At 40.0% G+C, this 23654-nt stretch overlaps 1 protein-coding gene across 2 annotated transcripts in view; it reads right to left on the bottom strand.

Moving 5' to 3' along the window:
- Nucleotides 1-546: 546 nt before the first annotated feature.
- Nucleotides 547-23654, bottom strand: part of LOC146681822 (protein FAM184A-like) — an 80071-nt gene continuing 56963 nt past the window's right edge. Inside the window, exons 16-24 of one of the 2 annotated variants that reach the window (XM_085448162.1) lie at nucleotides 23013-23110; nucleotides 20065-20218; nucleotides 19376-19503; nucleotides 19066-19250; nucleotides 16978-17124; nucleotides 16697-16814; nucleotides 15831-15935; nucleotides 10470-10837; nucleotides 547-8252 (exon numbers count right to left, since the gene is read on the bottom strand). In XM_085448162.1, coding sequence (XP_085304288.1) covers nucleotides 8138-8252; nucleotides 10470-10837; nucleotides 15831-15935; nucleotides 16697-16814; nucleotides 16978-17124; nucleotides 19066-19250; nucleotides 19376-19503; nucleotides 20065-20218; nucleotides 23013-23110 — 1418 coding nt within the window. In that variant the 3' untranslated portion in view covers nucleotides 547-8137. The remainder of the gene's footprint in view (nucleotides 8253-10469; nucleotides 10838-15830; nucleotides 15936-16696; nucleotides 16815-16977; nucleotides 17125-19065; nucleotides 19251-19375; nucleotides 19504-20064; nucleotides 20219-23012; nucleotides 23111-23654) is intronic. The other variant, XM_085448163.1, reaches the window with a different exon arrangement.

The following is a 23654-nucleotide window of genomic DNA, read 5'->3' as shown; positions in this document are numbered from 1 at the left end:
AAAAAATGCATTGATTTATCAGTAATGCTTAAAAACACTCATTACATTATTCATTATTATTATTATTATTATTGTGAAAAACAGTCTGCAAGTCTGAAGAAATGTTTGATTTTTAAGCCCCAAAACATATTGAGAATATGCATATTAATGTTTATAGATGGATAATTTCCGTAATAATTTCAGTAATGTTGAAAAATACCTGGGTGAAAAAGCCTTCTGAAAATCTCCTTCGACCAGTTTTCTCTTAGTTGTTTCACCATTTGTTGTCTTAACTGGATCATAGTTACTTGTAGTGTCAATCAAAAAAACAATAAATCTGAACACCATATGCCGAACAATTGTTTTGAGCATAGTGTTAGCAACAAAATCTGCTAGCTTTTGTCATGGCCACTGAAAAAAAAACAAGACTCTGAAAAAAGTGTTGACATTTAAAAATCTACATATGTAGGTTAAATAACAACTGAAAAATGCTTTGCAGTCTTAAACAAATATAAAAAGACATGTTTATATAAGTAAAAAAGTAAAGAGCAGTTGTCCCCAACTTTTTCTAACCTAGCATACAGTGCATGCTAGCAGCTAGCCAAAGTAAGTTCCTCATTTGGTGGCTTACAAAAGTAAAAAGATCTAAATTACTTTTTCTTTTTTATAGAAACAGAAAAGACAAATATCTGTAATATCCAATTGTGTATTTCAAAATCCTCAAATACTGCAAGTTCAGATATGTGCAGAGTACAAAAAAGTACCATTAATATTTAGATGTAGATTCAACACAAATCTTATAAGAATTGCACAACAACAGCTTTTTATCTCACAATCATAATTTTACTGTTTTGTAACATACAACAGAAATTAATATAAATATAAATAAATATTGTTATTGTTATTACTGGTATATATTTTTTACTTCCAAAAGAATGACAAGACAGACATCATTAGGTGACAGATTACAGGGGAGACATTAATTTACTTTTTAATTCAGTTGTTACAAAGTGCAACACATTTGTTGTATTTACCTGTAACTGGACCGATGTCAGACTTACTTCAATTTCTCTGCAGATTCTGCAGTTTCTATGGGTCTCCAATGGCTGCTTGATATTACCAAGGAATCCCAATTCATTTTGAAAAGCTAAAATTTTAAAGACAATATCTTATATTAGCCAAGAAAATGTGTAATGGAAGAGGCAGGACATGTAAGAACAAATTAAAGTATCAACTCAGTAAAGTAATATATAAGCATATACAAAAAATGTACAAAACAAATAGTACATTTAATGACAAAACCAAATACACGGACATAATGTTGAATCTAAAAACAAAACAGCAATAAATAAATAAATAATCCCTTTAGGTTATGTCAAACCACTAAATAACGTCAAACTTAAAGGACCGTACCATATGTTCATTCATTAAAATTAATCAGTCTCACCATAATGTCCATTTAGTTCTGGATTCGTCTATATGAACATCTGAGAACTCCAGAAATACCACTTAATGGACCTGGTGAAACTGCTGAACGATCTCCACGTCTCAACTTTCAAACAAACATGGACAAAAAGTCCGTAAAGTGCTCAGAAAACAATTTAAAAAAATAAATTGTGCAACAAACAGAAAAATTCCTCTTGATGAGGAAAATCATTTTCTAAGAATTAAATCTTTGACTACTTCCTCAACAGCTGCTTCAAGCCACCGGCTACCTCTCTTGAGCATTTTTCAAGTCTCTCTATGATTTTAAACCATAGTATAATAATTTAAAACTGATTGGAGAGTGAAACGCCTCTAAGTGCCGGAACGATCTTCTAACTATCAGGACAGTCCCCCAAGGTGTGCCTCTTGGTTGCAGCTGGGGTTAACAATGCAACTAAAGTGTGCACTGAAAGAGTGAAAGAGCTGTGAGCTCAAGCAAAATGAAAGGAGAGGCAGTAAAATCAGATGTGATTGTGAGGAAAATGTATTAGAACTTAGCTCTAAGAAGAAACAGAAGGCTTCTGCATTGTTGGATGGAGATTTCAAAGCAGAGTTATCTGAATAAATCTTCACAGTGTGCATGGAGGAACGAACCAGCTGTGGTTCGGTGTACCGTGGCCAGGATCCCAGGAAGGATATGGCCAGTTTACGTTCACGTATTGGTCCGTTGCTGGGGTTTGTCATGGGTCAGTATTTACAGTGGGACCTTTTAGTGTAATTAATGATGACATTCGGCGTAACTAAAGCCTCGGTGTCATGACGCTGCATTCTTGTCATATGGGACAGTTGGACACTATGCCGCCACCGCCAAACTTCTCATTTGATCAGTTCTCTGTTTATAGAAATCTATTTTCTCAACCTGATGAAAATGAATCAGGGTCAGCCACAGAATGCTCTGCAGTACTTTCTGTCACATTCCTTTATGTAATGGCTCATTTTTGCCATCCTTCCCATATGCCACAAATACAGACAACCATGTCTCAATCTGGTTTCAGGAAGTGTTTAACTCTTCACTTTAATGAGACAGCCTGTCTGTCATATTAGCTTCAATCAAACGAGAAGATTGATATAGACCAGGCTGTAATTGCGAGCTTGCTTTCAGTCACGCTTGGTAAATACACCTAAGTGAGCAGAATGAAAGAACACTGAGTGTTTCTTATGAATGATCCACTAACTACACCTGAACTCTGAGCATCTGCAGATATCAAGGGTAGTGTGATCTTAAAGGACATTCAAAAACAGAATGATGATTACGAGCAAAGGAAAATGGATACACACATATATATCACGCAAAAAAAGAGCTGATTACTGATTATTGCTTTTCTTGTTTATGCTTGGTAGTTGCTTCACTGAGAGCAGAAACATGAGACCTTCTGGAGCCAATTCTGGTCTTCGAGAGACAGCGAGAACTAATAATCGAGGACCTTTCTCCTCATGGACAGATTGCAAACATCTACTCTCACAATATGAGTTTTCCACAACATGTCACACATTATAGAAGCTTTGTTGACAAATGAAAGTTTTTACACTTACACACACATACTAAAAAACTGAGGGTATTATAGACTGCTTCCACAATCTGCAGTTGGGGTAAATTTAGATAGGAGTGATGTTTTAAGTAAATACAAGGCCTCTGCGTCCCTGATAGGACTGATCGCTGGTGACACTAATATTATAATTATTTAAAAAAAAAATCTTAATATGAACGCAATGATTTATCATGGGTCATGCCTGTTCTCTTCTTGTACAGTCAGTCCAGACTGCGTTCATAATTAACTGAAACTAAATGTGTGCCCAGCTCAGAAACCCCAGCCAGGAGATGGGAATGACAATCTTGGAAATTATTGTGCCAGGCTCAGAAAAAAAACCCAACAAACACATGAGATGCAAGACAAAACAAGTCAATAAGTGAGTCCCAGAGGTACAGATAATCTTAAACTGGGAGTTTCCAGTCAAAAGCAAAGTTAATATAAACCTTTGCTTAAATCTTTCTTTCAAATATATGCAAAGACTTTAAAATGGAATTAATATATATAAGTTTTACACACACAACAGATTGTTCTATTATGACACTCGGTGTTGATTTTTCCTTTCATCTGCCCCCGTCCTACATCACCTAAAGAATGAATTCAAACGGTGAAAGACCAAACACTTCCTGAAACCTGCAGCCTCAGTCGAGCCTGTTATGGAAGACGAGCATCGATCATCGATCACACTGAGCTGAAACGTGTCTCTGTGGTTAGGTGGAACCCGGCGGTGTCACTGTGAGAGGAAGTAAGCTCTTCAGATTACTGTCTCCATCCGCTTTTTAAGAAGTAACAAATAGAGCCTCTTTCAGGCTGATGACGACCATGCAGTTTGGAAACTGTACAGATTACTGAATGGACTTCATCACAAGGAACTATGTAAACTTTCAAGTCAAGTAAAAAAAAACAAAAAACGAAACAAAAAAACAAGACAGTACACCAAAGAAAAGATTTCAAGTGAGCAACAGCAGCATTATGATAGTGTTCCTGTTTTCACATGCTCTACGGTCTGCTCTGCAGGCAGAGACGTGCAGCAACAAGAGTTGTGCCACTGACACAAACTCCTAGCTGGTAATGAACTAAACACTCCTTGGCATTAAAAAAGTTTCTAGGAGTCAACCAATGTCTGCGTGTCGCTGACAGAACTCTTCCTCTGAACGTCTCAGGGCTACCATTGTCACAAACAGACCGTAGAAAAACAGTAGCTTATTACAATATAAATACTTGAATAATAAAAAGATAAGGGGTGCTTGATTCACTTTACCTTGATGTTTCCCCTCCTGAGACTGTTGAGGCGTCTGAAGTGGTAAATCAAGCACCCCTCAGATAGCTCAGAGATCTGAAAAGGACTTTCAAACATTTATTGTATGTACACGGTCAAAGTGTTGGGACAGCAAGCTAAAGTTAGTCTTTTTCTTTTTGCTGGTGTCGTTATTGTGGCGCACTCCAGTTTATCATACTGCAGATGCCAAAAACACAACTTGAATGAACAGCAAGGCCAATCCCCTCAAGATCACGTCTGAATGACAAATGCATATTTATACAACAGATGGACCTACAGTATTAAAGACTAAAGGCAAGTATCAAGGCATTATCACTTTGTCCTGTCCGAACTCTGAAAGCACTTCTAGTCAGACAACAAATTGTAAGACACATTAATGAGCTGTGAAGACAAACTTTGTTTAACGCACCAATTGTACCTGCAACACCGTGAACATTTACATGAGCTCAAATGATAATTTTATATAGACCAAGTGTTTATCTAAACTTTCTGAATGTTTGAAATCGGTAAGGGTTCAGAACATTTAAGGATTATTACAGTTAAGTTATTTCATCATATTTGTTGAAAAAAAACCCATTGAGTTAGACTGCTGAATAATAACAAAGCAGCTCCCCAAATTGTAAAAATAGCAGTCCCCCAAATGGCCACTTGGGGCTGGCTCCAAAATCAAGTCAATGCCCACTGAATCCAACATTAAAATGCTTTTTTAATTTTAAAGATTTGATTTTGGTAGGGTGGATCATCAAACATCGATAGTATTGATACCAACCCCGCTATTGATACTAGCGTGATAGAATGGATACTTTTGTTTCCACTATGTAGCCCACTGAATTGTGATAAACAAATTATGTTTTTGGAAATGAAAAAATAAACCTCCAACATGCACCATGAAAAATGTCTGAAAACTTTTGTGTTGACCGTCACATCTGTTTTATTTTGATGTGACCAAAAGGTGAAAGGTGTGTTTTAATTAGAGATGGCACGATACCACTTTTTAATGTCCGATAACGATTCCGATATCATAAATTTGGATATCTGCCGATACCGACATGAATCCGATATAGTGTATTTTGTAATCAATAAAACTTTTTTTTTATAAATATCTTGCTGCATTTTGTAGAAGTTCATACTCAAGTTTTAAAAAAACAAGAGACTGAAGTTATTCAGTTATACCTGTATGCAAAAAATACACTCCACCCAAAACATTTTATAGTTCAGCAACACTGATCAATCTAATAAATTTAAACCTACACCATCCTCCCTATTCTGGTATTTTAAAGAGTACTTAGTGGAAATATTAAGCAACCTAACTAATAGGGTTGCCAACTCCCAGCAAAAATATTAGGGAACCACCCCTCGCCCTCCACCTCATGATGCTTAATCGACATAATCAACTTTAATGCACGTGTAAAGCAAATGCACAGAAATCAATTATTTTTCTACAATAATTAAATAGATTCAACATCTTTCTTCAACAGAATTGCAGACTGCACAGATGGTACCTTCCCAAAGGAAAAAGTACTATAGCTTACTAGGATGTATATTAGACTTAATAGTTACTATATACAATAATGTATTTCTATACATTTAATCAGATGACCACTTTGGTTGTAAGATTCAGATAATTATTTATTCAAAGTTTTTAAACATAACTAAGTTATTTATGTTTAAAATCCTGCTTAAACGTTTAAAAAAAAAATAACTTACTGAACTGTAAAAATTTTAAAAAAGGAATATATGACATAACAAAGAAAAGTATTTCCTTGTGCCCCCCTTTTCCCTGTTAATGTCCAACCTGGCCCCTGACAAAACTTTGCTAGACCCGCCCCTGCACAGTTACCAGCTGTCAGCTACATAGAAAAGGATCCTGGTGTTATTTGTCTCTCAGAAACAGTTCATAACTTCAACTCATTCATGTCACCTAAAAGGTAAACCTGTTTCTCCATCACCTGTTCAGCTCTGATGATTCAGTAAGGACATCTCCTGGTTTCATCTTCATGTTTCCCTCTCACCACATAACCAAACCAATATCATGACCAGCAGCTTTACAGCTGTGGCTCCAGCAAACATCAGCTGATACTAGAAATTAATATTAAATACATTCTAACAACAGCTTATCACGCTTAAACGTGCTGCTGTTGTTTACCCGCTGGTCTCCTCTTTCTGGCACAAAGTGGGCGATAAACAAATAAGAAAGACGGGACTTGCGACAGAAAAGCCGATCAGCTGATCATGATCAGTTTCATGTTTGAAGTAATAACAGGAGAGGGAAGGGGAGCGAATGAGAGAAGTAGATGCAACTGTGGAGCAAAGACAGAATAACTCCAGCTTTGTGTCTATTTTTTTAATTCTAGCTGAAGTACGGGACAAATCGCTGCCTTTTCACCTCAATATGGAACTCCAATGGCCAGTCCAGCTGTGGCTCACTATATCAGTTGTTAAGCTTAACGTGGAAATACTCTGCAAACATTCAGGGATGAACTTACACACTTACTTTTCTGGAATAGTTTTCTCTGAGATCAAATGCTGCAGTTAGGAAGCATGTACCGAGGCTCCAAATGCGCCAACAGACCGCCGACAGGTCTCGCAGACAACAGCCGCTCTGTCACGTGACACCTACTACTCCCATGCGACAAGCTGGGTTACGCCAAGTAGCGCGTTTTGTGAGGTGATTTTGTGATACTTCGTATCGGATTACATTTTTTATTTCCCTCCGATATCCGATCCAGTAATTTAGGTCAGTATCGGACCGATACGTAATATCGGATCGGTCCATCTCTAGTTTTAATATATTGTTGAACGTAAAAGTCACAGTGATTTAGTGGTCATTAAAATGTGCTCTGGATTTGCATTAAGGAGTTAATGATTTAATGATTCATCTGTAGGGTCATGACAAACTACTGCATTCTGTACACTAGTGTTAGTTAGCTGTGTCGCTTTGTAGCAATTAAAACCAAAAATCTGAAGTGTTTCCAAATAATGATAACGATGATCCGCTTAAAGCATGCCGGACATTTGAATTTTATATTGACATCTGGTCTGTGTAGTTCATGTTTTGTTGTTACTCGTCCAGGTTACATCCAGGAACAATCCAGGAAGCTGTGATTGGCACATGCAGGCAGTGATTCAGTGAGCACTTGATTTGCAGGTGATACATTTTAGCTGTTAGGAGCCAAAATTGTGATCAAGATTAAAATGTAATTAACTGCAGCCCTAAGAACGGTGTTCAAAAAAGCACCGTGTAGAGTTACTCTCATTATTAATCAGAGTCTTCATATTGATTTGTAGATTTTAAATACAACAGGACACATTTTCACATCGCTTGGCAACCGGTAAATCTTAAAAGAATGAGATGGAATCATTAAAAGCACCAGCTTCGCCATCAATAAACATGCTACTCCCTTTGGGAAATCTCTGCAGAGCATGCCACGCATTTAAACTTCAGTGTAATATAAATTATTAAATTTTAATTCAGAGGACATTAATTCTTTCTAACTTGTAATTTTCTTCACATTGGGTAGCATGAGAGCTCATACAAATGGCCACTTTTGCAGAATAGCAGATGGCATAAATGTAAAAGACAAATCGTTGTATACTAATGTTTCATGTCACCTCTTTCTGCCATGCACACTTTCATGATGAAGCACTGATAAGCCACACTGCTCATCGTGCTCACCACGTATGGAAGCCCTAAGGTTAAATTCACTCAGCAATGCACACGACAGATGGGAGTGCTGCAATGAGGAGAGGACGTCTCATATTCATGTCGCCCAAATGACTGTGAAAACCTGCAGTTTGATCGCTGTCCAACTTTAGCTCTCTGTCCCATTACTTCCTTTTTTTGACACAGTTGGGATTTAGCGAGTCAGAAAGTGAAGTATTGGGCGTACAGCTCCTCTTCTTTTGTGACGTATTCTTTGCTTTTTCCTGGATTCATCCGCGCAGGGTCCGATGGTGTCGCAGAGTTGGCTTCAGGAAGGCTGAGGGAGGGAAGAAAAACATCTGTTAGAATAATGAGGAGGCAGAAGCTCGAGGACAGAGAAATGCTCTGTCAGGAATTCACAGGCTTACAGATGTATGCAATCAGATGGTCACAGATTTTTAGCTGACAAGCTCGGGAGCTTCACAGAACAGAAAATAATAGTGATTGCCTTGTTTGTTGTGATCGTTGGCAGCAGCCACTGTCAGAGCATAATGGGGGAGATCCAGTGAGTGCTCCTACTCGATGTCATACAAGTGAAGAAGTGGTGGTGTAATGTCCAAAATCCAGCATGGACATAGACTTAGACTGCCCACATTTAAGGACACATGCACAAAGGAGAGCTTGGGACTAAAACACCAAACCTAAAATTATAAATAACGCAAACTTCAAATCACCAAATCCTTTTTCTACATCCTGAATTGGACATGCCACCAGTGTACCATGATGAGGTGGGATGCTCATTCACAAAATAAGTCTAAAAGAGAAGCAATAGGACCTTTTTGCTATCAGGTAGCAATGCTGACCCCCTTCCCTCTGGAAACTAACATAACTGCAATATTGGATTTTTAAGATCAATATCAATACTCGCGATTTAAAAAATCTGATATTCCGACATATCAGCCGATATTTTCTTTCAGGCATACAATATGCGAACAGATTTCCTTAATGTTTGAGTGGTTATTTATTTACTTGTTTATTCTCTCCCAAGTGTGCTCTGATTACCTGCAGATTGCCCTCTAGTGGACAAACTTTTTAATGTCAACACTCTTACTATGGTAAAGACTTTTTCTCCTGTCTCTTTATTTTTGAACATTTATAAGCCATTACAAATGCAAATACTGACATACTGACAAATAGTTAATATCGGTTTATTTATTGTCTTGCCTGTAAGTTTTTTCATTGCTTATTCTGCAGATTTTGTGGAAGATACTTTGCAACCCACCTCCACCCCTCTGATACAGTCACCATGCTTTCCTTGAATGTGTTAGCAGAAGAATGGAGTCCCAGAGCAGAGTGGTTACTGCCAAATGTAAATCACTGTAGATGTAAATGTACGGACACATATGTATATTACTCAGGTGCTTCAGTTTCCATGCTATTCCTGAGCCTGCAATCAGTGCACAGGTCAGTGGAAGTTTGGACATGTTGCATAAAGCTTGGGACACTTTAAATGAACAAAAACAGTTTTTGTTATAGTTGGCTGCTCCTTTTAAGGATCCATGGCATAACGGGTGGTGGCAATGATTGGTAACTGTTTAGATATAGCAAGATTGCACAATACGAGCACAAAAGAAGCAGTAAAGTAAAAAAACAACACAAAAACATGACAGACTTCAGCTTTAAACTAAACTGCAGCTCGATTACGAGATGGGAAAAAGTTGGAGAACTTTCAAACAAAGTCTGCGGTTCAGCTGCAGTTTATACCCTCGAGCCTCAGACCTCCCAATGATTTCTAATCAACGGCCGCAGCAAACAGAACTCCTTCATTTGTTTGTCCACTGCCTTCTGTGGAGAGAACAAAGCCCAAAACTATTTCTTATTTCTTTCTCTTTCAAGTTTTACATTTGCAAGTTGCTGCAAAGCTTTCAAAGCAATCATTTGTTTGCCTCTTTGCTTCACTCCCAGTTTAAAGTCCCACTGAGACTGATTTGTAAGTGCACTGTCTCCGGGTTGGTTCTCATCTTTTTGTAAAATATTTTTTACGAGGATTTACAGTGCATTTCAAAGATGATTCTGTCTTTGATTGCGCCACATTGAGAAAATGAAAAATGTGATGTTAATGTGCGTAATGTATCAAAAAGAGATTACATGTTCACTATTTTTGGGTGTTGACCCCGATGTAATGGAGCGAGGCTGCAGTGTTCCGTGAAATGAAAAGATCAATGCTGCACTCGTATTAGCTCGGGCCTAAATTAAAATGATAAAAAGTAGAGAACAGAAAGAAAAAGAAGTTGTCTCTCATATTTCATCTCTGGACATTGTCAGAACAAAAGGAAAAAATAGGAGTAACAGCTGGTCCATAAGTGCTGATCAAATATAAACCTCACCTCGGTTGAGGGTGAGGGGGTGAGGACAGAAAGGAGGGAAACTAAGAAGTGAGGTGAAAGATTGGGATAGTGGAAGCAGCAGCAGACATCACATAATTCACTGCTTGAATATGTGAAGTGAAGGTGAACGGTGGGCAGCAGTAGCAGAAATGCACTTTAGTTCTCACCTCCCGAAGCTCTGCAGGCCCTGATGCTGCACCACAGATTCCTGAGGATGAGGAGCATGAGGAAGAGCAAGGCTTGGCATGGGATGATGTGGAGGATGAGGAGAAGAAGGAGGAGGAGGAGGAGGATGCTGAGGAAGAGGAGCAGGAGGATAAGGGCTGAATAGGGGAAGGGGTTTCCTAAGTCGGGGGAGGGATCTCTGGAGGGGGGAGTTAGGAGGCGCAAAAGGGCCTCCTGATCCTACCTCCTCCACCTCCCGTCCCTCCTCTTCCTGTCCTTCATGAGTCATGGTGGGAGGGCTGACGAATCGGAGAGCTGAATGGCTAGGAAAGCTGGTGAAGCGGTGATCTGATTGGCTGCCTGTTTTTGACTACAGACACACATAGAGAGGCGAGACATGAATGCCGGCTATCTTTAGCTAACTCAGATCAAACTACTAACTGGTTTTAACAACGTGCCTGTCATGCTGTGTAGTTTCCATGGTAACCAAAGTGGTTAAAGCTATTAGCATCATCTCAGATAATGACCTTTAACCTAAACTTGCATCCCTGCCTAAGCAAATCCAGTGAAGAGCAGGAGTAAAGTGCTTATACGCATCTTTCAAATTCCAGTCTACTAAGTGTGATCAAAAGTTCTGTGATTCCACTCATAAAAAGCGGAAATCTTACCTGATTTAAAATGAACTGTGATCCTCTTCAAGGAATCTCCTCGTGCAGGTCTGGACTAACTCCAGTACCATTCCTGGTATTTTAAGATTACGTCTTATTCGATTCAGGTATTAATGTTGGATCTCTTCCACTATATCAGTTTCATTTTACGACAGAGGGAGTCCAAACTAACTAGTGTCATACAAAGTTTGCATTGGTATGGCCAATAAAACTGTTTTCAGTGCACTTTGAGTGGGTATATTAAGGTACACCATGTTTTTCTCCCTCAGATGTGTCAACACTGGGAAAAAAAGAGAAAAGCACGCTCCTGGTGTTGGTTGTGACCTGATGTACCACATCTTCTTATAGCTGGAGACCCAACTCATCACCAGTGATGATGTTCATCCAAAAAGGTTGGTGAGTTTGACACAGAAGTTGAGATTTTTGTGTGCAAAAAAATTGCAGAGACCACAAAGTGGTCAGAACACGGCACCCAGTGATCTAAAAGTCCAAGTTAGAAGTAGACCAGAGGTGCACAGTGGGAGAGCAGGAATATTTCATCTGGGATGTGTGGCTTTTATTTTTTTGTTTGTAAAGCTTATAGAACTTTTTGATCACACCTTGTATTATCTTACCTGGAAGGACCGCCTTCCACATGGTAGGGGAATACAATACAGTTTGTGGCAGCTTTTGCTAACACAACCGTCAATCTTTTTTAGATTTTTAGTTATCGTCTCTTCAGAGATTATGCCTTAAAATGTTTCAACATACACTGATCAGGCATAACATTATGACCACCAGCCTAATATTGCATTGGTCTACCCTTGAATTAAATCCAGTAAGTGGTGCGGAGGGGCATCCACGGATTGGACTAGTTTGTCCAGCATTGGTCCAGAATTTGGAGGCCAAGTCAACACCTCAAACTTCTTGTTGTGCTCCTCAAACCATTTCTTCTTTGTGGCAGGGCAGATTATTCTGTGCCACAGCCTTCAAGGAATACTGTTTCCATGAAAGGATGTACACGGTGTGCAACAGTGGTTAGGTAGGTGGTGCGTGTCAAATTAACATCCACATGGATGGCAGGACACAACGTTTATCACAATGTTTCCCAGAAGACAGTGTGATTGCCCAAAGCATCATCATCACCATGATCACCGTGTCTGGTCAACAAACTGTGATGCTCTGACGCCTTTCTGTCAGAATCAGCATCAACTACAGTGGGGCAAAAAAGTATTTAGTCAGCCACCGATTGTGCAAGTTCCCCCACCTAAAATGATGACAGAGGTCAGTAATTTGGTCAATAACAAAAATACAACTCAATACTTTGTAACATAACCTTTGTTGGCAATAACAGAGGTCAAACGTTTACTATAGGTCTTTACCAGGTTTGCACACACAGTAGCTGGTATTTTGGCCCATTCCTCCATGCAGATCTTCTCGAGAGCAGTGATGTTTTGGGGCTGCCGCCGAGCAACACGGACTTTCAACTCCCGCCACAGATTTTCTATGGGGTTGAGGTCTGGAGACTGGCTAGGCCACTCCAGGACTTTCAAATGCTTCTTACGGAGCCACTCCTTTGTTGCCCGGGCGGTGTGTTTTGGATCATTGTCATGTTGGAAGACCCAGCCTCGTTTCATCTTCAAAGTTCTCACTGATGGAAGGAGGTTTTGGCTCAAAATCTCATGATACATGGCCCCATTCATTCTGTCCTTAACACGGATCAGTCGTCCTGTCCCCTTGGCAGAAAAACAGCCCCATAGCATGATGTTTCCACCCCCATGCTTCACAGTAGGTATGGTGTTCTTGGGATGCAACTCAGTATTCTTCTTCCTCCAAACACGACGAGTTGAGTTTATACCAAAAAGTTCTACTTTGGTTTCATCTGACCACATGACATTCTCCCAATCCTCTGCTGTATCATCCATGTGCTCTCTGGCAAACTTCAGACGGGCCTGGACATGCACTGGCTTCAGCAGCGGAACACGTCTGGCACTGCGGGATTTGATTCCCTGCCGTTGTAGTGTGTTACTGATGGTGACCTTTGTTACTTTGGTCCCAGCTCTCTGCAGGTCATTCACCAGGTCCCCCCGTGTGGTTCTGGGATCTTTGCTCACCGTTCTCATGATCATTTTGACCCCACGGGATGAGATCTTGCATGGAGCCCCAGATCGAGGGAGATTATCAGTGGTCTTGTATGTCTTCCATTTTCTGATGATTGCTCCCACAGTTGATTTTTTCACACCAAGCTGCTTGCCTATTGTAGATTCACTCTTCCCAGTCTGGTGCAGGTCTACAATACTTTTCCTGGTGTCCTTCGAAAGCTCTTTGGTCTTGGCCATGGCGGAGTTTGGAGTCTGACTGTTTGAGGCTGTGGACAGGTGTCTTTTATACAGATGATGAGTTCAAACAGGTGCCATTCATACAGGTAACGAGTGGGGGACAGAAAAGCTTCTTACAGAAGACGTTACAGGTCTGTGAGAGCCAGCGATTTTCCTTGTTTGAGGTGACCAAATACTTATTTTCCACCCTGATTTACGAATAAATTCTTTACAAATCCTACCATGTGAATTCATGGATTTTTTTTTCACATTCTGTGTCTCACAGTTGAAGTGTACCTCTGGTGCAAATTACTGACCTCTGTCATCATTTTAAGTGGGGGAACTTGCACAATCGGTGGCTGACTAAATACTTTTTTGCCCCACTGTAGTTTGAGGTGCAGTAGATCATCTTTTGGACCACACAGGTCAGACAGCCTTCTGTACCCAATCATCAGTGAGCCTTGGCCACCCATGACCCTGTTGCTAGTTCACCACTGTTCCTTCCTCGGACCATTTTTGATAGATACAGACCACTGCAGGCTGGGAACACCCCACAAAAGCTGCAATTTTGGAGATGCTCTAACCTGTTCGTCTAGCTATCACAGTTTGTCCCTCGTTAAACTCGCTCAAATCCTCACGCTTGACCATTTTTCTCCTTCATCAGCTCGGGGGACAAATATTCACTTGCTCCCTGATATTTCCCACTAACAGGTGCCATGATGAAGAGATAATCAGTGTTATTTACTTCAGCTGTCAGCGGCCATAATGTTATGCCTGGTCGGTGTACGGCGAAAAGTACATTTCCTCGACTGTCACTGGACGCCTGTCACAAGGGTTTATCATATGGCCAAATGCACAATGCACTAGATTACATATTATAACAAGCAGCAGCAAAACCTCATTAATATATTTTCTACACACTGGCATTGCAATATTTTTGTAGGGGATCAACCAAATATGTTTAGCGCAAGTCAGCAAAGAATGCATGAAAAAAAGAGCATAAATTAAAATATAGGCACAGAGTAGCCTTGAATAATCTCTCAGTGTTCCCTGAGGGGACTTGCTGGAGAGAGAGAGCTGCTATCTTCCTCACTTTCTTGATATCCCCACTAGTTGGCAAACTGAGAGATTTTCCAGTCCTACACATTGGAAGCTTAGACGTGTGAGCGAAGGACTGAAGATGCATATGTTATTCAATATAAACAACCCACAGCGAGCAACACAGGCACGATTAGGAGGAGGAGGAGGATGGAAATGAGGAGACGATGAGCTGATGTTATGATACTGAAATCAAGTGTTATTGTTCTTGAATGACTCAAACTGAAGCTGTGACAGCTGTGTTCACACATGAAGGATGATGAGCAGCTTTGTACAAAGATAACAGTTATCATGAGTCGTGTGCAATGGGCACCAGGTTTCAGGAAGAACGCTCAATGGCGCTCAGACAACAGACGAAAAAATGGGAGCATAAAGAGGAAGACAAGAAGATTACACAAGCACACGGGCCGCAAACATTCTTCTTTTCTTACAGCTGGTAGCAGAACAATGCGTGAAGATAATCAGGTACAATAGCAACACAGAAGGTTTTAGTGTCCTTGTGCTTTTCTCTTGCTGCAAATCTATTTCTACATAATAAAGAAACATAGTTTATATGGATAAATTATGTTTGCTACCCTCATTAGGCGGGATAATGATCAATAACTTCATCTGGCGGCTGTAAACAAAGCTGGGTAACTATGCCAAGACGCATGCAGTGACTGCCCTGGTGTTTCTCCAATCCTCAGCCTGTTGGATGAGTTGATTCATTGCAGAGTGCAGCTCACCTTTACAGGTTTCACTGGTTTGAATTTATGACTCAAGGGGATTACTTCCATTTATCTTCAAGGATGATCTCAGTACATTTGCACTATATATCATATGTTGGGTGTTTGAGTATGTAATAAATGATAAGAAATATGTGTTTGGTACGTGGATGTGGGTCTTTACATTCTCTGGAGTTCATACAGTGTTAAAGATAGAGCCTTACAGTAAAACACTCAGTCATACATTTAAGCCGTTTTCACACATGCACGGCAGGCCTGAACTTTTCAATATCAGCAGTGGGAACGGCATTAAACAGTGTTTTCTTTTTAACCCGTGTGGTCCTTGTTTGTGGCAATTAACTAAATGCAGGCAATTATCTAGAGAGTTAAAAGCAAGCGAGCAGGCATCGTATGTCCTGCTGTGCGCTACATGTCAGAAGGGACCACCAGAGTTCATGTGTGAAAACGACTTAATACTTACCGGGTAAATAGGTGAAGCAGATGACTTCAGCTGTACAGAAGTTTGGTATGCTGTAAGACTGAAGCATCCACACCATTCACAGTGAAAAAAAGCAGTGTGGAATGAGCCCACTCACCTTAATAAGAGGGTTGATGACACCGACATTGGCACTGGAGTTAAAGACCTTGTTGAATCCCGTCTCTCGGTTGACCAACTCCAGCTGGTAGAACTTCTTGTCATCCTATATAAAAAAATGACAACATGTTGCAGTCAAACTCCACCCCAATCAAAACACACTCCACTATTCTTCTGTCTGTTTGCCAACACACATTTTTAATAGTCACAGTTTCATAAAGTTTGCATTCCCTCAGTATTTTCAACTAAAACTACACCAAATCAATAATTTCTTGACTCACTGTCCTGCATTCGAAGGATAAGCAAGCGCACATACACGATCCTGTTTACACACATGGATTCATAATTTAAAGAATAACAAAGTGAATTGTGGATCAGCATCTTGAAAAAAGTCTACTGAGATCCCGACTGACACACAGCAGAACCACAAAGGGCGGTTCCACATTAAGACTTCATGAAGTTATCAGCAGCATGCTGCAAAGACACAGGTCCTCCACAGTGCCTCGAAGGGCCACGCACAAGGAGTGAGAGTGAAGAAGTAGAGACATCGCTCAAACCGAGTTCTGCTTATCAACATTTAACTGCATCGCAGGATCTTTATCAAATCCCAAAGACGCAGCTTGCTCGCTAACTTTTCTTTCCTAAGTAAACAACATCTGCTGGTCGAGACCCTTACATGCAGTCAGATGAAGGAACTTTCAAAGAAATACATTTTTAACCCTGAGAACTGTTGAATGTTTGACCTCGCTTCCAGCGATTAATCCTTGATTTAGACTTTCTCACGAACTGCATGTCTATTTTTCAGTTTACTCCTCAGAGACTATCCCATGCCAAGATCTGGACTCATGGACCCCTGCGTCTACTCACCACCAGCTTTTTGACCAGAGCTTCTCTTTCAGTCACCATCTCTCTGAGCTCTGCGATCACATGCAGGTCTTCTGGTCGGCTTTCTCTGTTTCTTAACTTCTCCTCTGTGCCCTCCAACCTGGACGCACCCAGGAAACATTAAGAGTTAAATAAACAGGAACAAAGTGTGGCACCAGAGAGACAAAAGGAAGACAAAACAGAGACAACTTTGATCTATCTTGAAACAGTAGCAGCCCAAAAGAGCCACAGAAGAGGTTTCATCACACGGTTTTATGTCTTACAGTATTTGTAGAGCAGAAATCTTGTCTTTGAGGACCTCCTGGGCCTTGTTGAAGTCAGCCAGCATGATTTGTGTTTCTCTCTGATGGATTGCATTGAGCTCCCCCATCTCTCGCTCGTGTCTCTTTGCAAGGTCTTGTTCATGAGCTCTGCAGCAAAGACAGAAGTCATAAATGAATAAATCATTAGGCGAACTTTTCTGCTAGATGCATATTTCCTAAAGTGCCACCAAGTATCACAAGTTTACACTTAAATAATAATCACTTTGGGACTTTTCCTCTGCCTCTATACCAGTACATTTAATTTCCCGGAAGGGGGACCTGTGACATTGACATCGCATTTCAGTAAATTATAGAGGCCGACAGCAAGATGTGCAGCTGCATAGTGAACTCTGCTGGGACACAAAGCACAGCTGGTACAGGGAGCATCCGGTCCCTCAGTGCTTACTGTGTCAATGTCAGAGTGTTAATTTATGTGTCTGCAATCTAAGTTAAAGAACGTAATGAAGAGTGTGCTTCATTTACATATGGGGACCATTAGAATTAAACTTCCTATAAGAAATGTGAAGAAGCAGAGCCAGGGTTACTGGCACAGGCTGCCAACGCTTGCACGAGTAGCGGACGAACATCCGTCTTTAATGGCTGTGGTTTTGCTTTCACATTTTCTTTTTAGCATCACTCACTCATTAAAGTAACTGTTTTTACAAGCTTAACACTGGACAGTAGCACTCAAACCACTAGAAAAGGGCATTTCAGCAATTCTTGAGGAATTTTAATTTAAAAAAAACTATCCTAATATAATTAGTGTTTTCTCACATTGGGGCAGACAAATATGACAGAAAGTCTGTGTTACGAACAACAAATTAAGCTTGAAAGACGCTGACATTTACCCTGTTGGAATACTTCATTAAAGCTGGAGAAGCAAACATAGTCACAGTGGTCTTTAGGTTATAAAAAAGAGCACGGGAGTCAAAATGCGGTAGGCAAAAGACTTTGTGGCGTTTTTCCACGCAAGAAAAATGAAACCAGTGCACGAGTGCCTTAACTTGCATTCTAGCCACCAGATGGCGACAGTGGTGGCTACAAAAAGACTGGATCCTACAGAAACCTATGGTTTGTGTGTTGACCTCTATAAACATTTTCCTGCTGAGTTTATGAGCCAATTTTGGATCTTATTAAATAAAAAATTAAGTCTGTTTTGTAAATCTTGATCATCCCATGTTCCAAAACGGAGGATTAGCTGGGCTATGCTGATTGGCTAGCCACCTGTGACTGACAATGAGGGTATAATATGCAGACAGACCAAGCCCTGCTCCAAACCAAGATGGCAATTAAATACCATGAATGTCTTCATGGTAGCTACATCCATCTTTTATACTGCCTGTCGTAAAGCTGGAAGGCAACACTGATTCATTTTAAGTCAATACAAACTCTGCTGGCTTAGAACAGATAGGCTGGAGTTGTGGAAGCAGGCGTGTAAAACATGAAACTCTGAGCTGAGAGGTCCTTTACCCACTTTATCTAAAGCATGATGCTGATAACGCTGTGCTTGATTTAGAGCAAAACATGTTTAAAGTTCACCAGAAACTGATCAGAATACAGTATTAATATAAATAAATGCTTACACTGATAGATCTGGACATCTATAGACTTTGTTGTTTTACTGGGTATTATATAGCTATGGCTTCAATAAACAAAGTACTGGTGTTTTAACTGAAATGGTCAGACAGAGCTACACTGGAAAAAAATTTACATATGTGAAAATGAAATAAAAATATATTTTTAGACTGTGAAAAACACGTCTAATGTAAAGTGGCTTGAAAAAACTGCACTTATGAATAAACGTGACTTTTTTCAGTAAATCCTCAGAAAAAGACTAAAAATACAGACGCAAGTTTAACATGATTTCACAAATGTGATGTCATCTTTACTTAAAAGGCAGCTGTGAAATTCTAGTTTTATGCTGTGAATGCATATTTAAAATTGGATGGTTGATGCAAAAATTTCACAAATATTATTTACTTAAATACTCTTATATAAGCAAGAGTATTTAAGGGTAATGGGAGGATAATGTCTGCTGAGCTACTGAACCTTATCTGATGGTTAGCTTCGCTGCGGACCCGCAGCACCTCTTTGCCCTTCAGCTCCAGCTCTCTGGTTAGCGTGTCGATGGTCTCGTTCAGAGAGTGAATCTCATGGTCCAGATCGGTGATACGGTTGCTACGGGAACACAGCTCCGCTTGCAGGTCTGAGATACGAATTAAGAGATCTTGTTCCTAGAGGATGTACATAAGACAGAATAGGTAGTTATTTGCTAGAAGGCTTTTAAACCTTGAGATCACTTAGGGCGAAACACTGAGAGACAAGAACAAAAACAGAACTAAACCACTGTCAGTGTCACCTGCTTTTGGCTGTGCTCCATGGCTTTCTCTAGCTCTCGTTTGGTGGCAGCGTGTTCTTTGAGGTGGATTTGCTTCAGATGCTCGATGGCTGTCGCGTGGAGGTGGTTCAGTTCTGCACGAAGAGAGGCTGCAGGAAAGAGACGCCACAGGTAATGTGAGGGATCATTTCTTATGTAGTTTATGTAGAAAAATGACAACAGTGCGAAGAAATGAAAGATATTCTCATGTTTTGTGACTCCTTTCCTACATCGTACTTTCACGACTTATTCTTTTAGTTGGTTTAATATTGGAGGCAACTACTGAGATCAATTTTATCACCTAGCACATGTTCACAGATCTCAGAAAGCTGATTTCACCATTAGTTAATTTCATCCTGGTTTCCTAAAGCGTCTTACGATTTAACCACCAAATGTTTCTTTCTTCTCCTATTCTTCTAAACAGCAATAGGCAGATAATGAAGGTGATTTTGTTGTAATCACTATGGACAAAAACATCATCACAGCAGGCCGAAACAGAACCAGAACGTCTCAGTAGGTAGAAACACAATCACCAAAGGGTGGGGAAAAAATCATTGCTGCAATTTAAAACCACGCCACAGAGCGAGCCTGGCAGTGTGGAAACAACCCCGATCGATAACTACAAACCTAGACGTGTCAAAGCCACGTTTACTATATCTATCATCATTTACCCAGCTTTGCTTTCCCCTCGTCCTCCAATTCAAATCGCAGTGTCTGCAGCTCCTGGTCCGACTGCTGTCTGAGGATTTCTAAAGTCCTCCTGTGGGCCTCCTTCAAAGCGTGAACCTCCTCCCGCTGCTCCTGCTTTAGACGTTCCTCGAGGGCCTGGCAGACGGCACGGCGAGGGAGATTAAAGAGGATAGAGGGACGGAAAGGAAGGAGAAGAGAAAGGACGAAGATGACAAGACACAATATGTTACATGAAAAATATGGTTTTGAGAAAAGTGTAGTTTGGATGTCTGACTCAATATTTCCTTTTTATTTTTGGCTGAAAAATAAAAGTGAAATGTTGTAAAAAGAAAGCCAGAAGACAAAGAGAGAAAATGAACAGTGTAATCGAACCACAGCTCCAAGCTGGTTTTGAGTAACAGACTGGCACAGGAAAAGTGACAATATTAAGAACACACAAAGACTTTTGGAGACTGTCCCACTATGTACTGCATAAAAAAAGGAAGCTACTCAGCTTCAGGAAGCAGAACTGACAGCGAGATCCATCAACAGGCTGAAAATGACTAAAGAGTGTAAGTATAAAATCACTGAGCTTTTTGACACATCCTCTCAGTGCCACATAACGAAAAAAAAAACTACCTCAACCATAATTTATATCGTTTGGCTCATTTTAATATTACTTAACAAGAAAATTGGTGAAATTAAAGTAAATGATCCAAATAAAATGGCTCAGAAAGCCGGGAATTTCCTCAGGGGTTTGATTGTGCTATGAATCTTCTGCACTTCTTGACTCTGTGGCAGACATAAAAGGATCATTAAACAATATTAGAAAAGCTCAAAAACTTTTTTACTTGGTCTCAAGTAGTTTTGTTGACCAGCACTCGCTGAACTTCACAATGGATACTCTGCTACACGTAATCATCGCTGTGCTGTGGACTATATTGGAAATTCAAATTGCAGCACCTTCCACACTATAATTTCCTCTCTGGAAGAAATAACGTCAGAAACTAGAAGCTCCCAGGACGACAAATCAAGTTGTGTACCTCTTATAAAGCACTATTTTAAGGACTTTTGCTGATCACAGACTGCTACATACATAAAAAAAAAGTAGATAAGAACACAGGTGAAAAGAGAGGAACAGCAGCTGCAGATTTCTGTACTGAAAGTCACATTTTTACAGAACTATAAAAAGACACAGGATACAGCCAGAGGAGCACATGAACTAATTTGATGATTTAAAAGTAAAACGATAGGTCAACTCTTATTTTTGTCAGTCTTTTTCTTTCATTTTTTTTATAATGGTAATAGGCGTTTACTTGTGTATTACAAAGTTCACGGGAAGCGACATTGTGGATATATCAGCTACTGAAGCACAATTCTCTACTCTCCTGCCGATAGACAGCTAAAGGACACTTTAATTCTTTAATTTAAGTTTAGCAGCAAGTTTTTAGTTTGTTCTCCTCCCTAATGGAGGGAGTGTGTACTCTGTCTGTTTGTCCACAGTTTTCAAAACAGCATTTTCAGATTTTCTGTGATGGTGATACCGATAACAGCAACATATTAGGCCTTGGGGGACATGATTACATATGCTGGCTAAACATGAGCTTGACTGCTGTCCCTATGATGTTGCTATGATGTCACCATGATGACATAACGGGTTGACATCATCATGTTGTAATAAAACATCAGTGTTAATAAACCTGCCCTTTGATAGTTGCGCTCTCTGAGTGGTCTTGTTTTACGTGTTGTTTCACGCTCTTGTATTGATGGATTTAGTCAAAAACATTTCTTCAAGAAATCTCAGTCAACATTACTTCAACACAAGGTCACTGCTTACTCTGCTGTTCAAGCAGCTAAATCAACCTATAAGCAGAGCTAGCTTTGGACAGAATACCAATCATGGTTCACATGCAGTGCTAACCTTTTCATAGTTTTATTGCTGCAGTTGTCACATGTGCTTTGGATGACTTGAAGAAAATATATAAAATATATTTTCTGCTCAAATGTTGCCTTGTAGTCATTTTTAATCACATAGGTAAAAAATACTAGCTAATAGTACGGTACATCATCATCCTGTTTTTGAGTTAACTATCAAATCCATTCACCCACACCAGTCGCAGCAGATGGCTGCCCCTGCCTGAGCTTGGTTCTGCTGGGGGTTTCTTCCTGTTAAAAGGGAGTTTTTCCTTCCCACTTTTGCCTCTTCTTCAAAGGGAGTGCTTCTTCAAAGGGAGTTGTTTGATTGTTGAGGTTTTCTCTGTATTATTTTCTTTATCTTACAATATAAAGTGCCTTGAAGTGACTTGTGCTGGTCTATATAAATAAGACTGAGTTAAACTGAACATTTATTGATGCCAGACTCGGCTGAGGTGACAGATCAAACCAAATTTTATAAAAAATCGTCACCCTGAAATCTCTGCAACACCAAACTCCAGCCTAGCCATACAGGATCCACCAACATACAGTGTTCTAGAGTCACGTTAATACTACAGTACAAAGCAACAGTAAATCTCTCAAATGCTGCATTCAGTAGTCAAAGGTTTGCTGCTTAAATCATATTTAAAATCACAGATTTTATTAATTTAGTTAGACATTTTTGCTACTAGAATTACTGCAGCACATTATTGCTTCAGTCACAGCACTTGTTAGTGAACGATGGTAGCATTTAGCAGCTGTTGTTGCTGCACTAGTGAGGCTGTTGAAACTGTCCTCGTCGCACTTTTACTGTGTGTACAAACAGATGAGTTCAAAGAAGACTGCAGTGAAGTCCACAGTGGAACAAGAAAGGCTACTGTAATGTAATGTATGTAGTTAGTTAGAACTTGCTCTACTTTTCTTTTCAGAGAGAACAAAAGGCAGGTAGTGTCGTGCAACTATGTGACAAATCCCAAGACAACCGATGCAAACCTACATGCTTGCAAATATGTGTGTGTGTGTGTGTGTGTCGTACTCTTATCTGGTGCTGCCTGGCTTCCTCCATGGTGCTGAGGGCACAGCAGTGAGCCTCCTGTAATCGATGCTCTCTCCTCTGATGTTCTCTCTGCATCTCTGCAAACACAGAGATATCAACGTGTACACTGAGATGCATCAACAGCAGACGTGTTTCCATTCTGTTTGACACGATAAGGCAATATGACAATCTGAGCCAGTCGCACAGCGGCAGGAGATGCGCCGCTGAACAGAAGGTGACAACAAAATATTTACACACTCGATGCTCGGACTATTTGTATTAAATATTTAGGTTACATTTCAGATTTTTATTTATTCTTCACAACAAAATAAAAAATTGGTTTCAGCAGTGGTACAGTGCAATGCAGCATGATTTGTCTCGACATGCTGACGATCTCATGCTAGTGAACATCCTGGGCTGTGAATTCAGTTATTTCCCTCATGGATGTTTTGAAGCAGTGATTCCCAAAAGTTTTTAAGGGAGCAGTGGCCCCCTTCATGGCTGCTTGGCTGCAATAATAACAGAAATTCAACTTGAAATTAGTAGTATGCACAGTTACATATTTATATCAATGTAGTTATATAAATATGGAATTAAAACAGGAAATAGGAGGTGGTATTACTATATTTTGACCTAAATTTA

The sequence above is a fragment of the Copadichromis virginalis genome, linkage group LG23, assembly GCF_057382275.1.
Source record: "Copadichromis virginalis isolate Kocher_CV1m ecotype Utaka linkage group LG23, C_Virginalis_male_GT1.1, whole genome shotgun sequence".
Taxonomy (NCBI): Eukaryota; Metazoa; Chordata; class Actinopteri; order Cichliformes; family Cichlidae; genus Copadichromis; species Copadichromis virginalis.
This window is presented reverse-complemented; position numbering and strand designations above follow the sequence as displayed.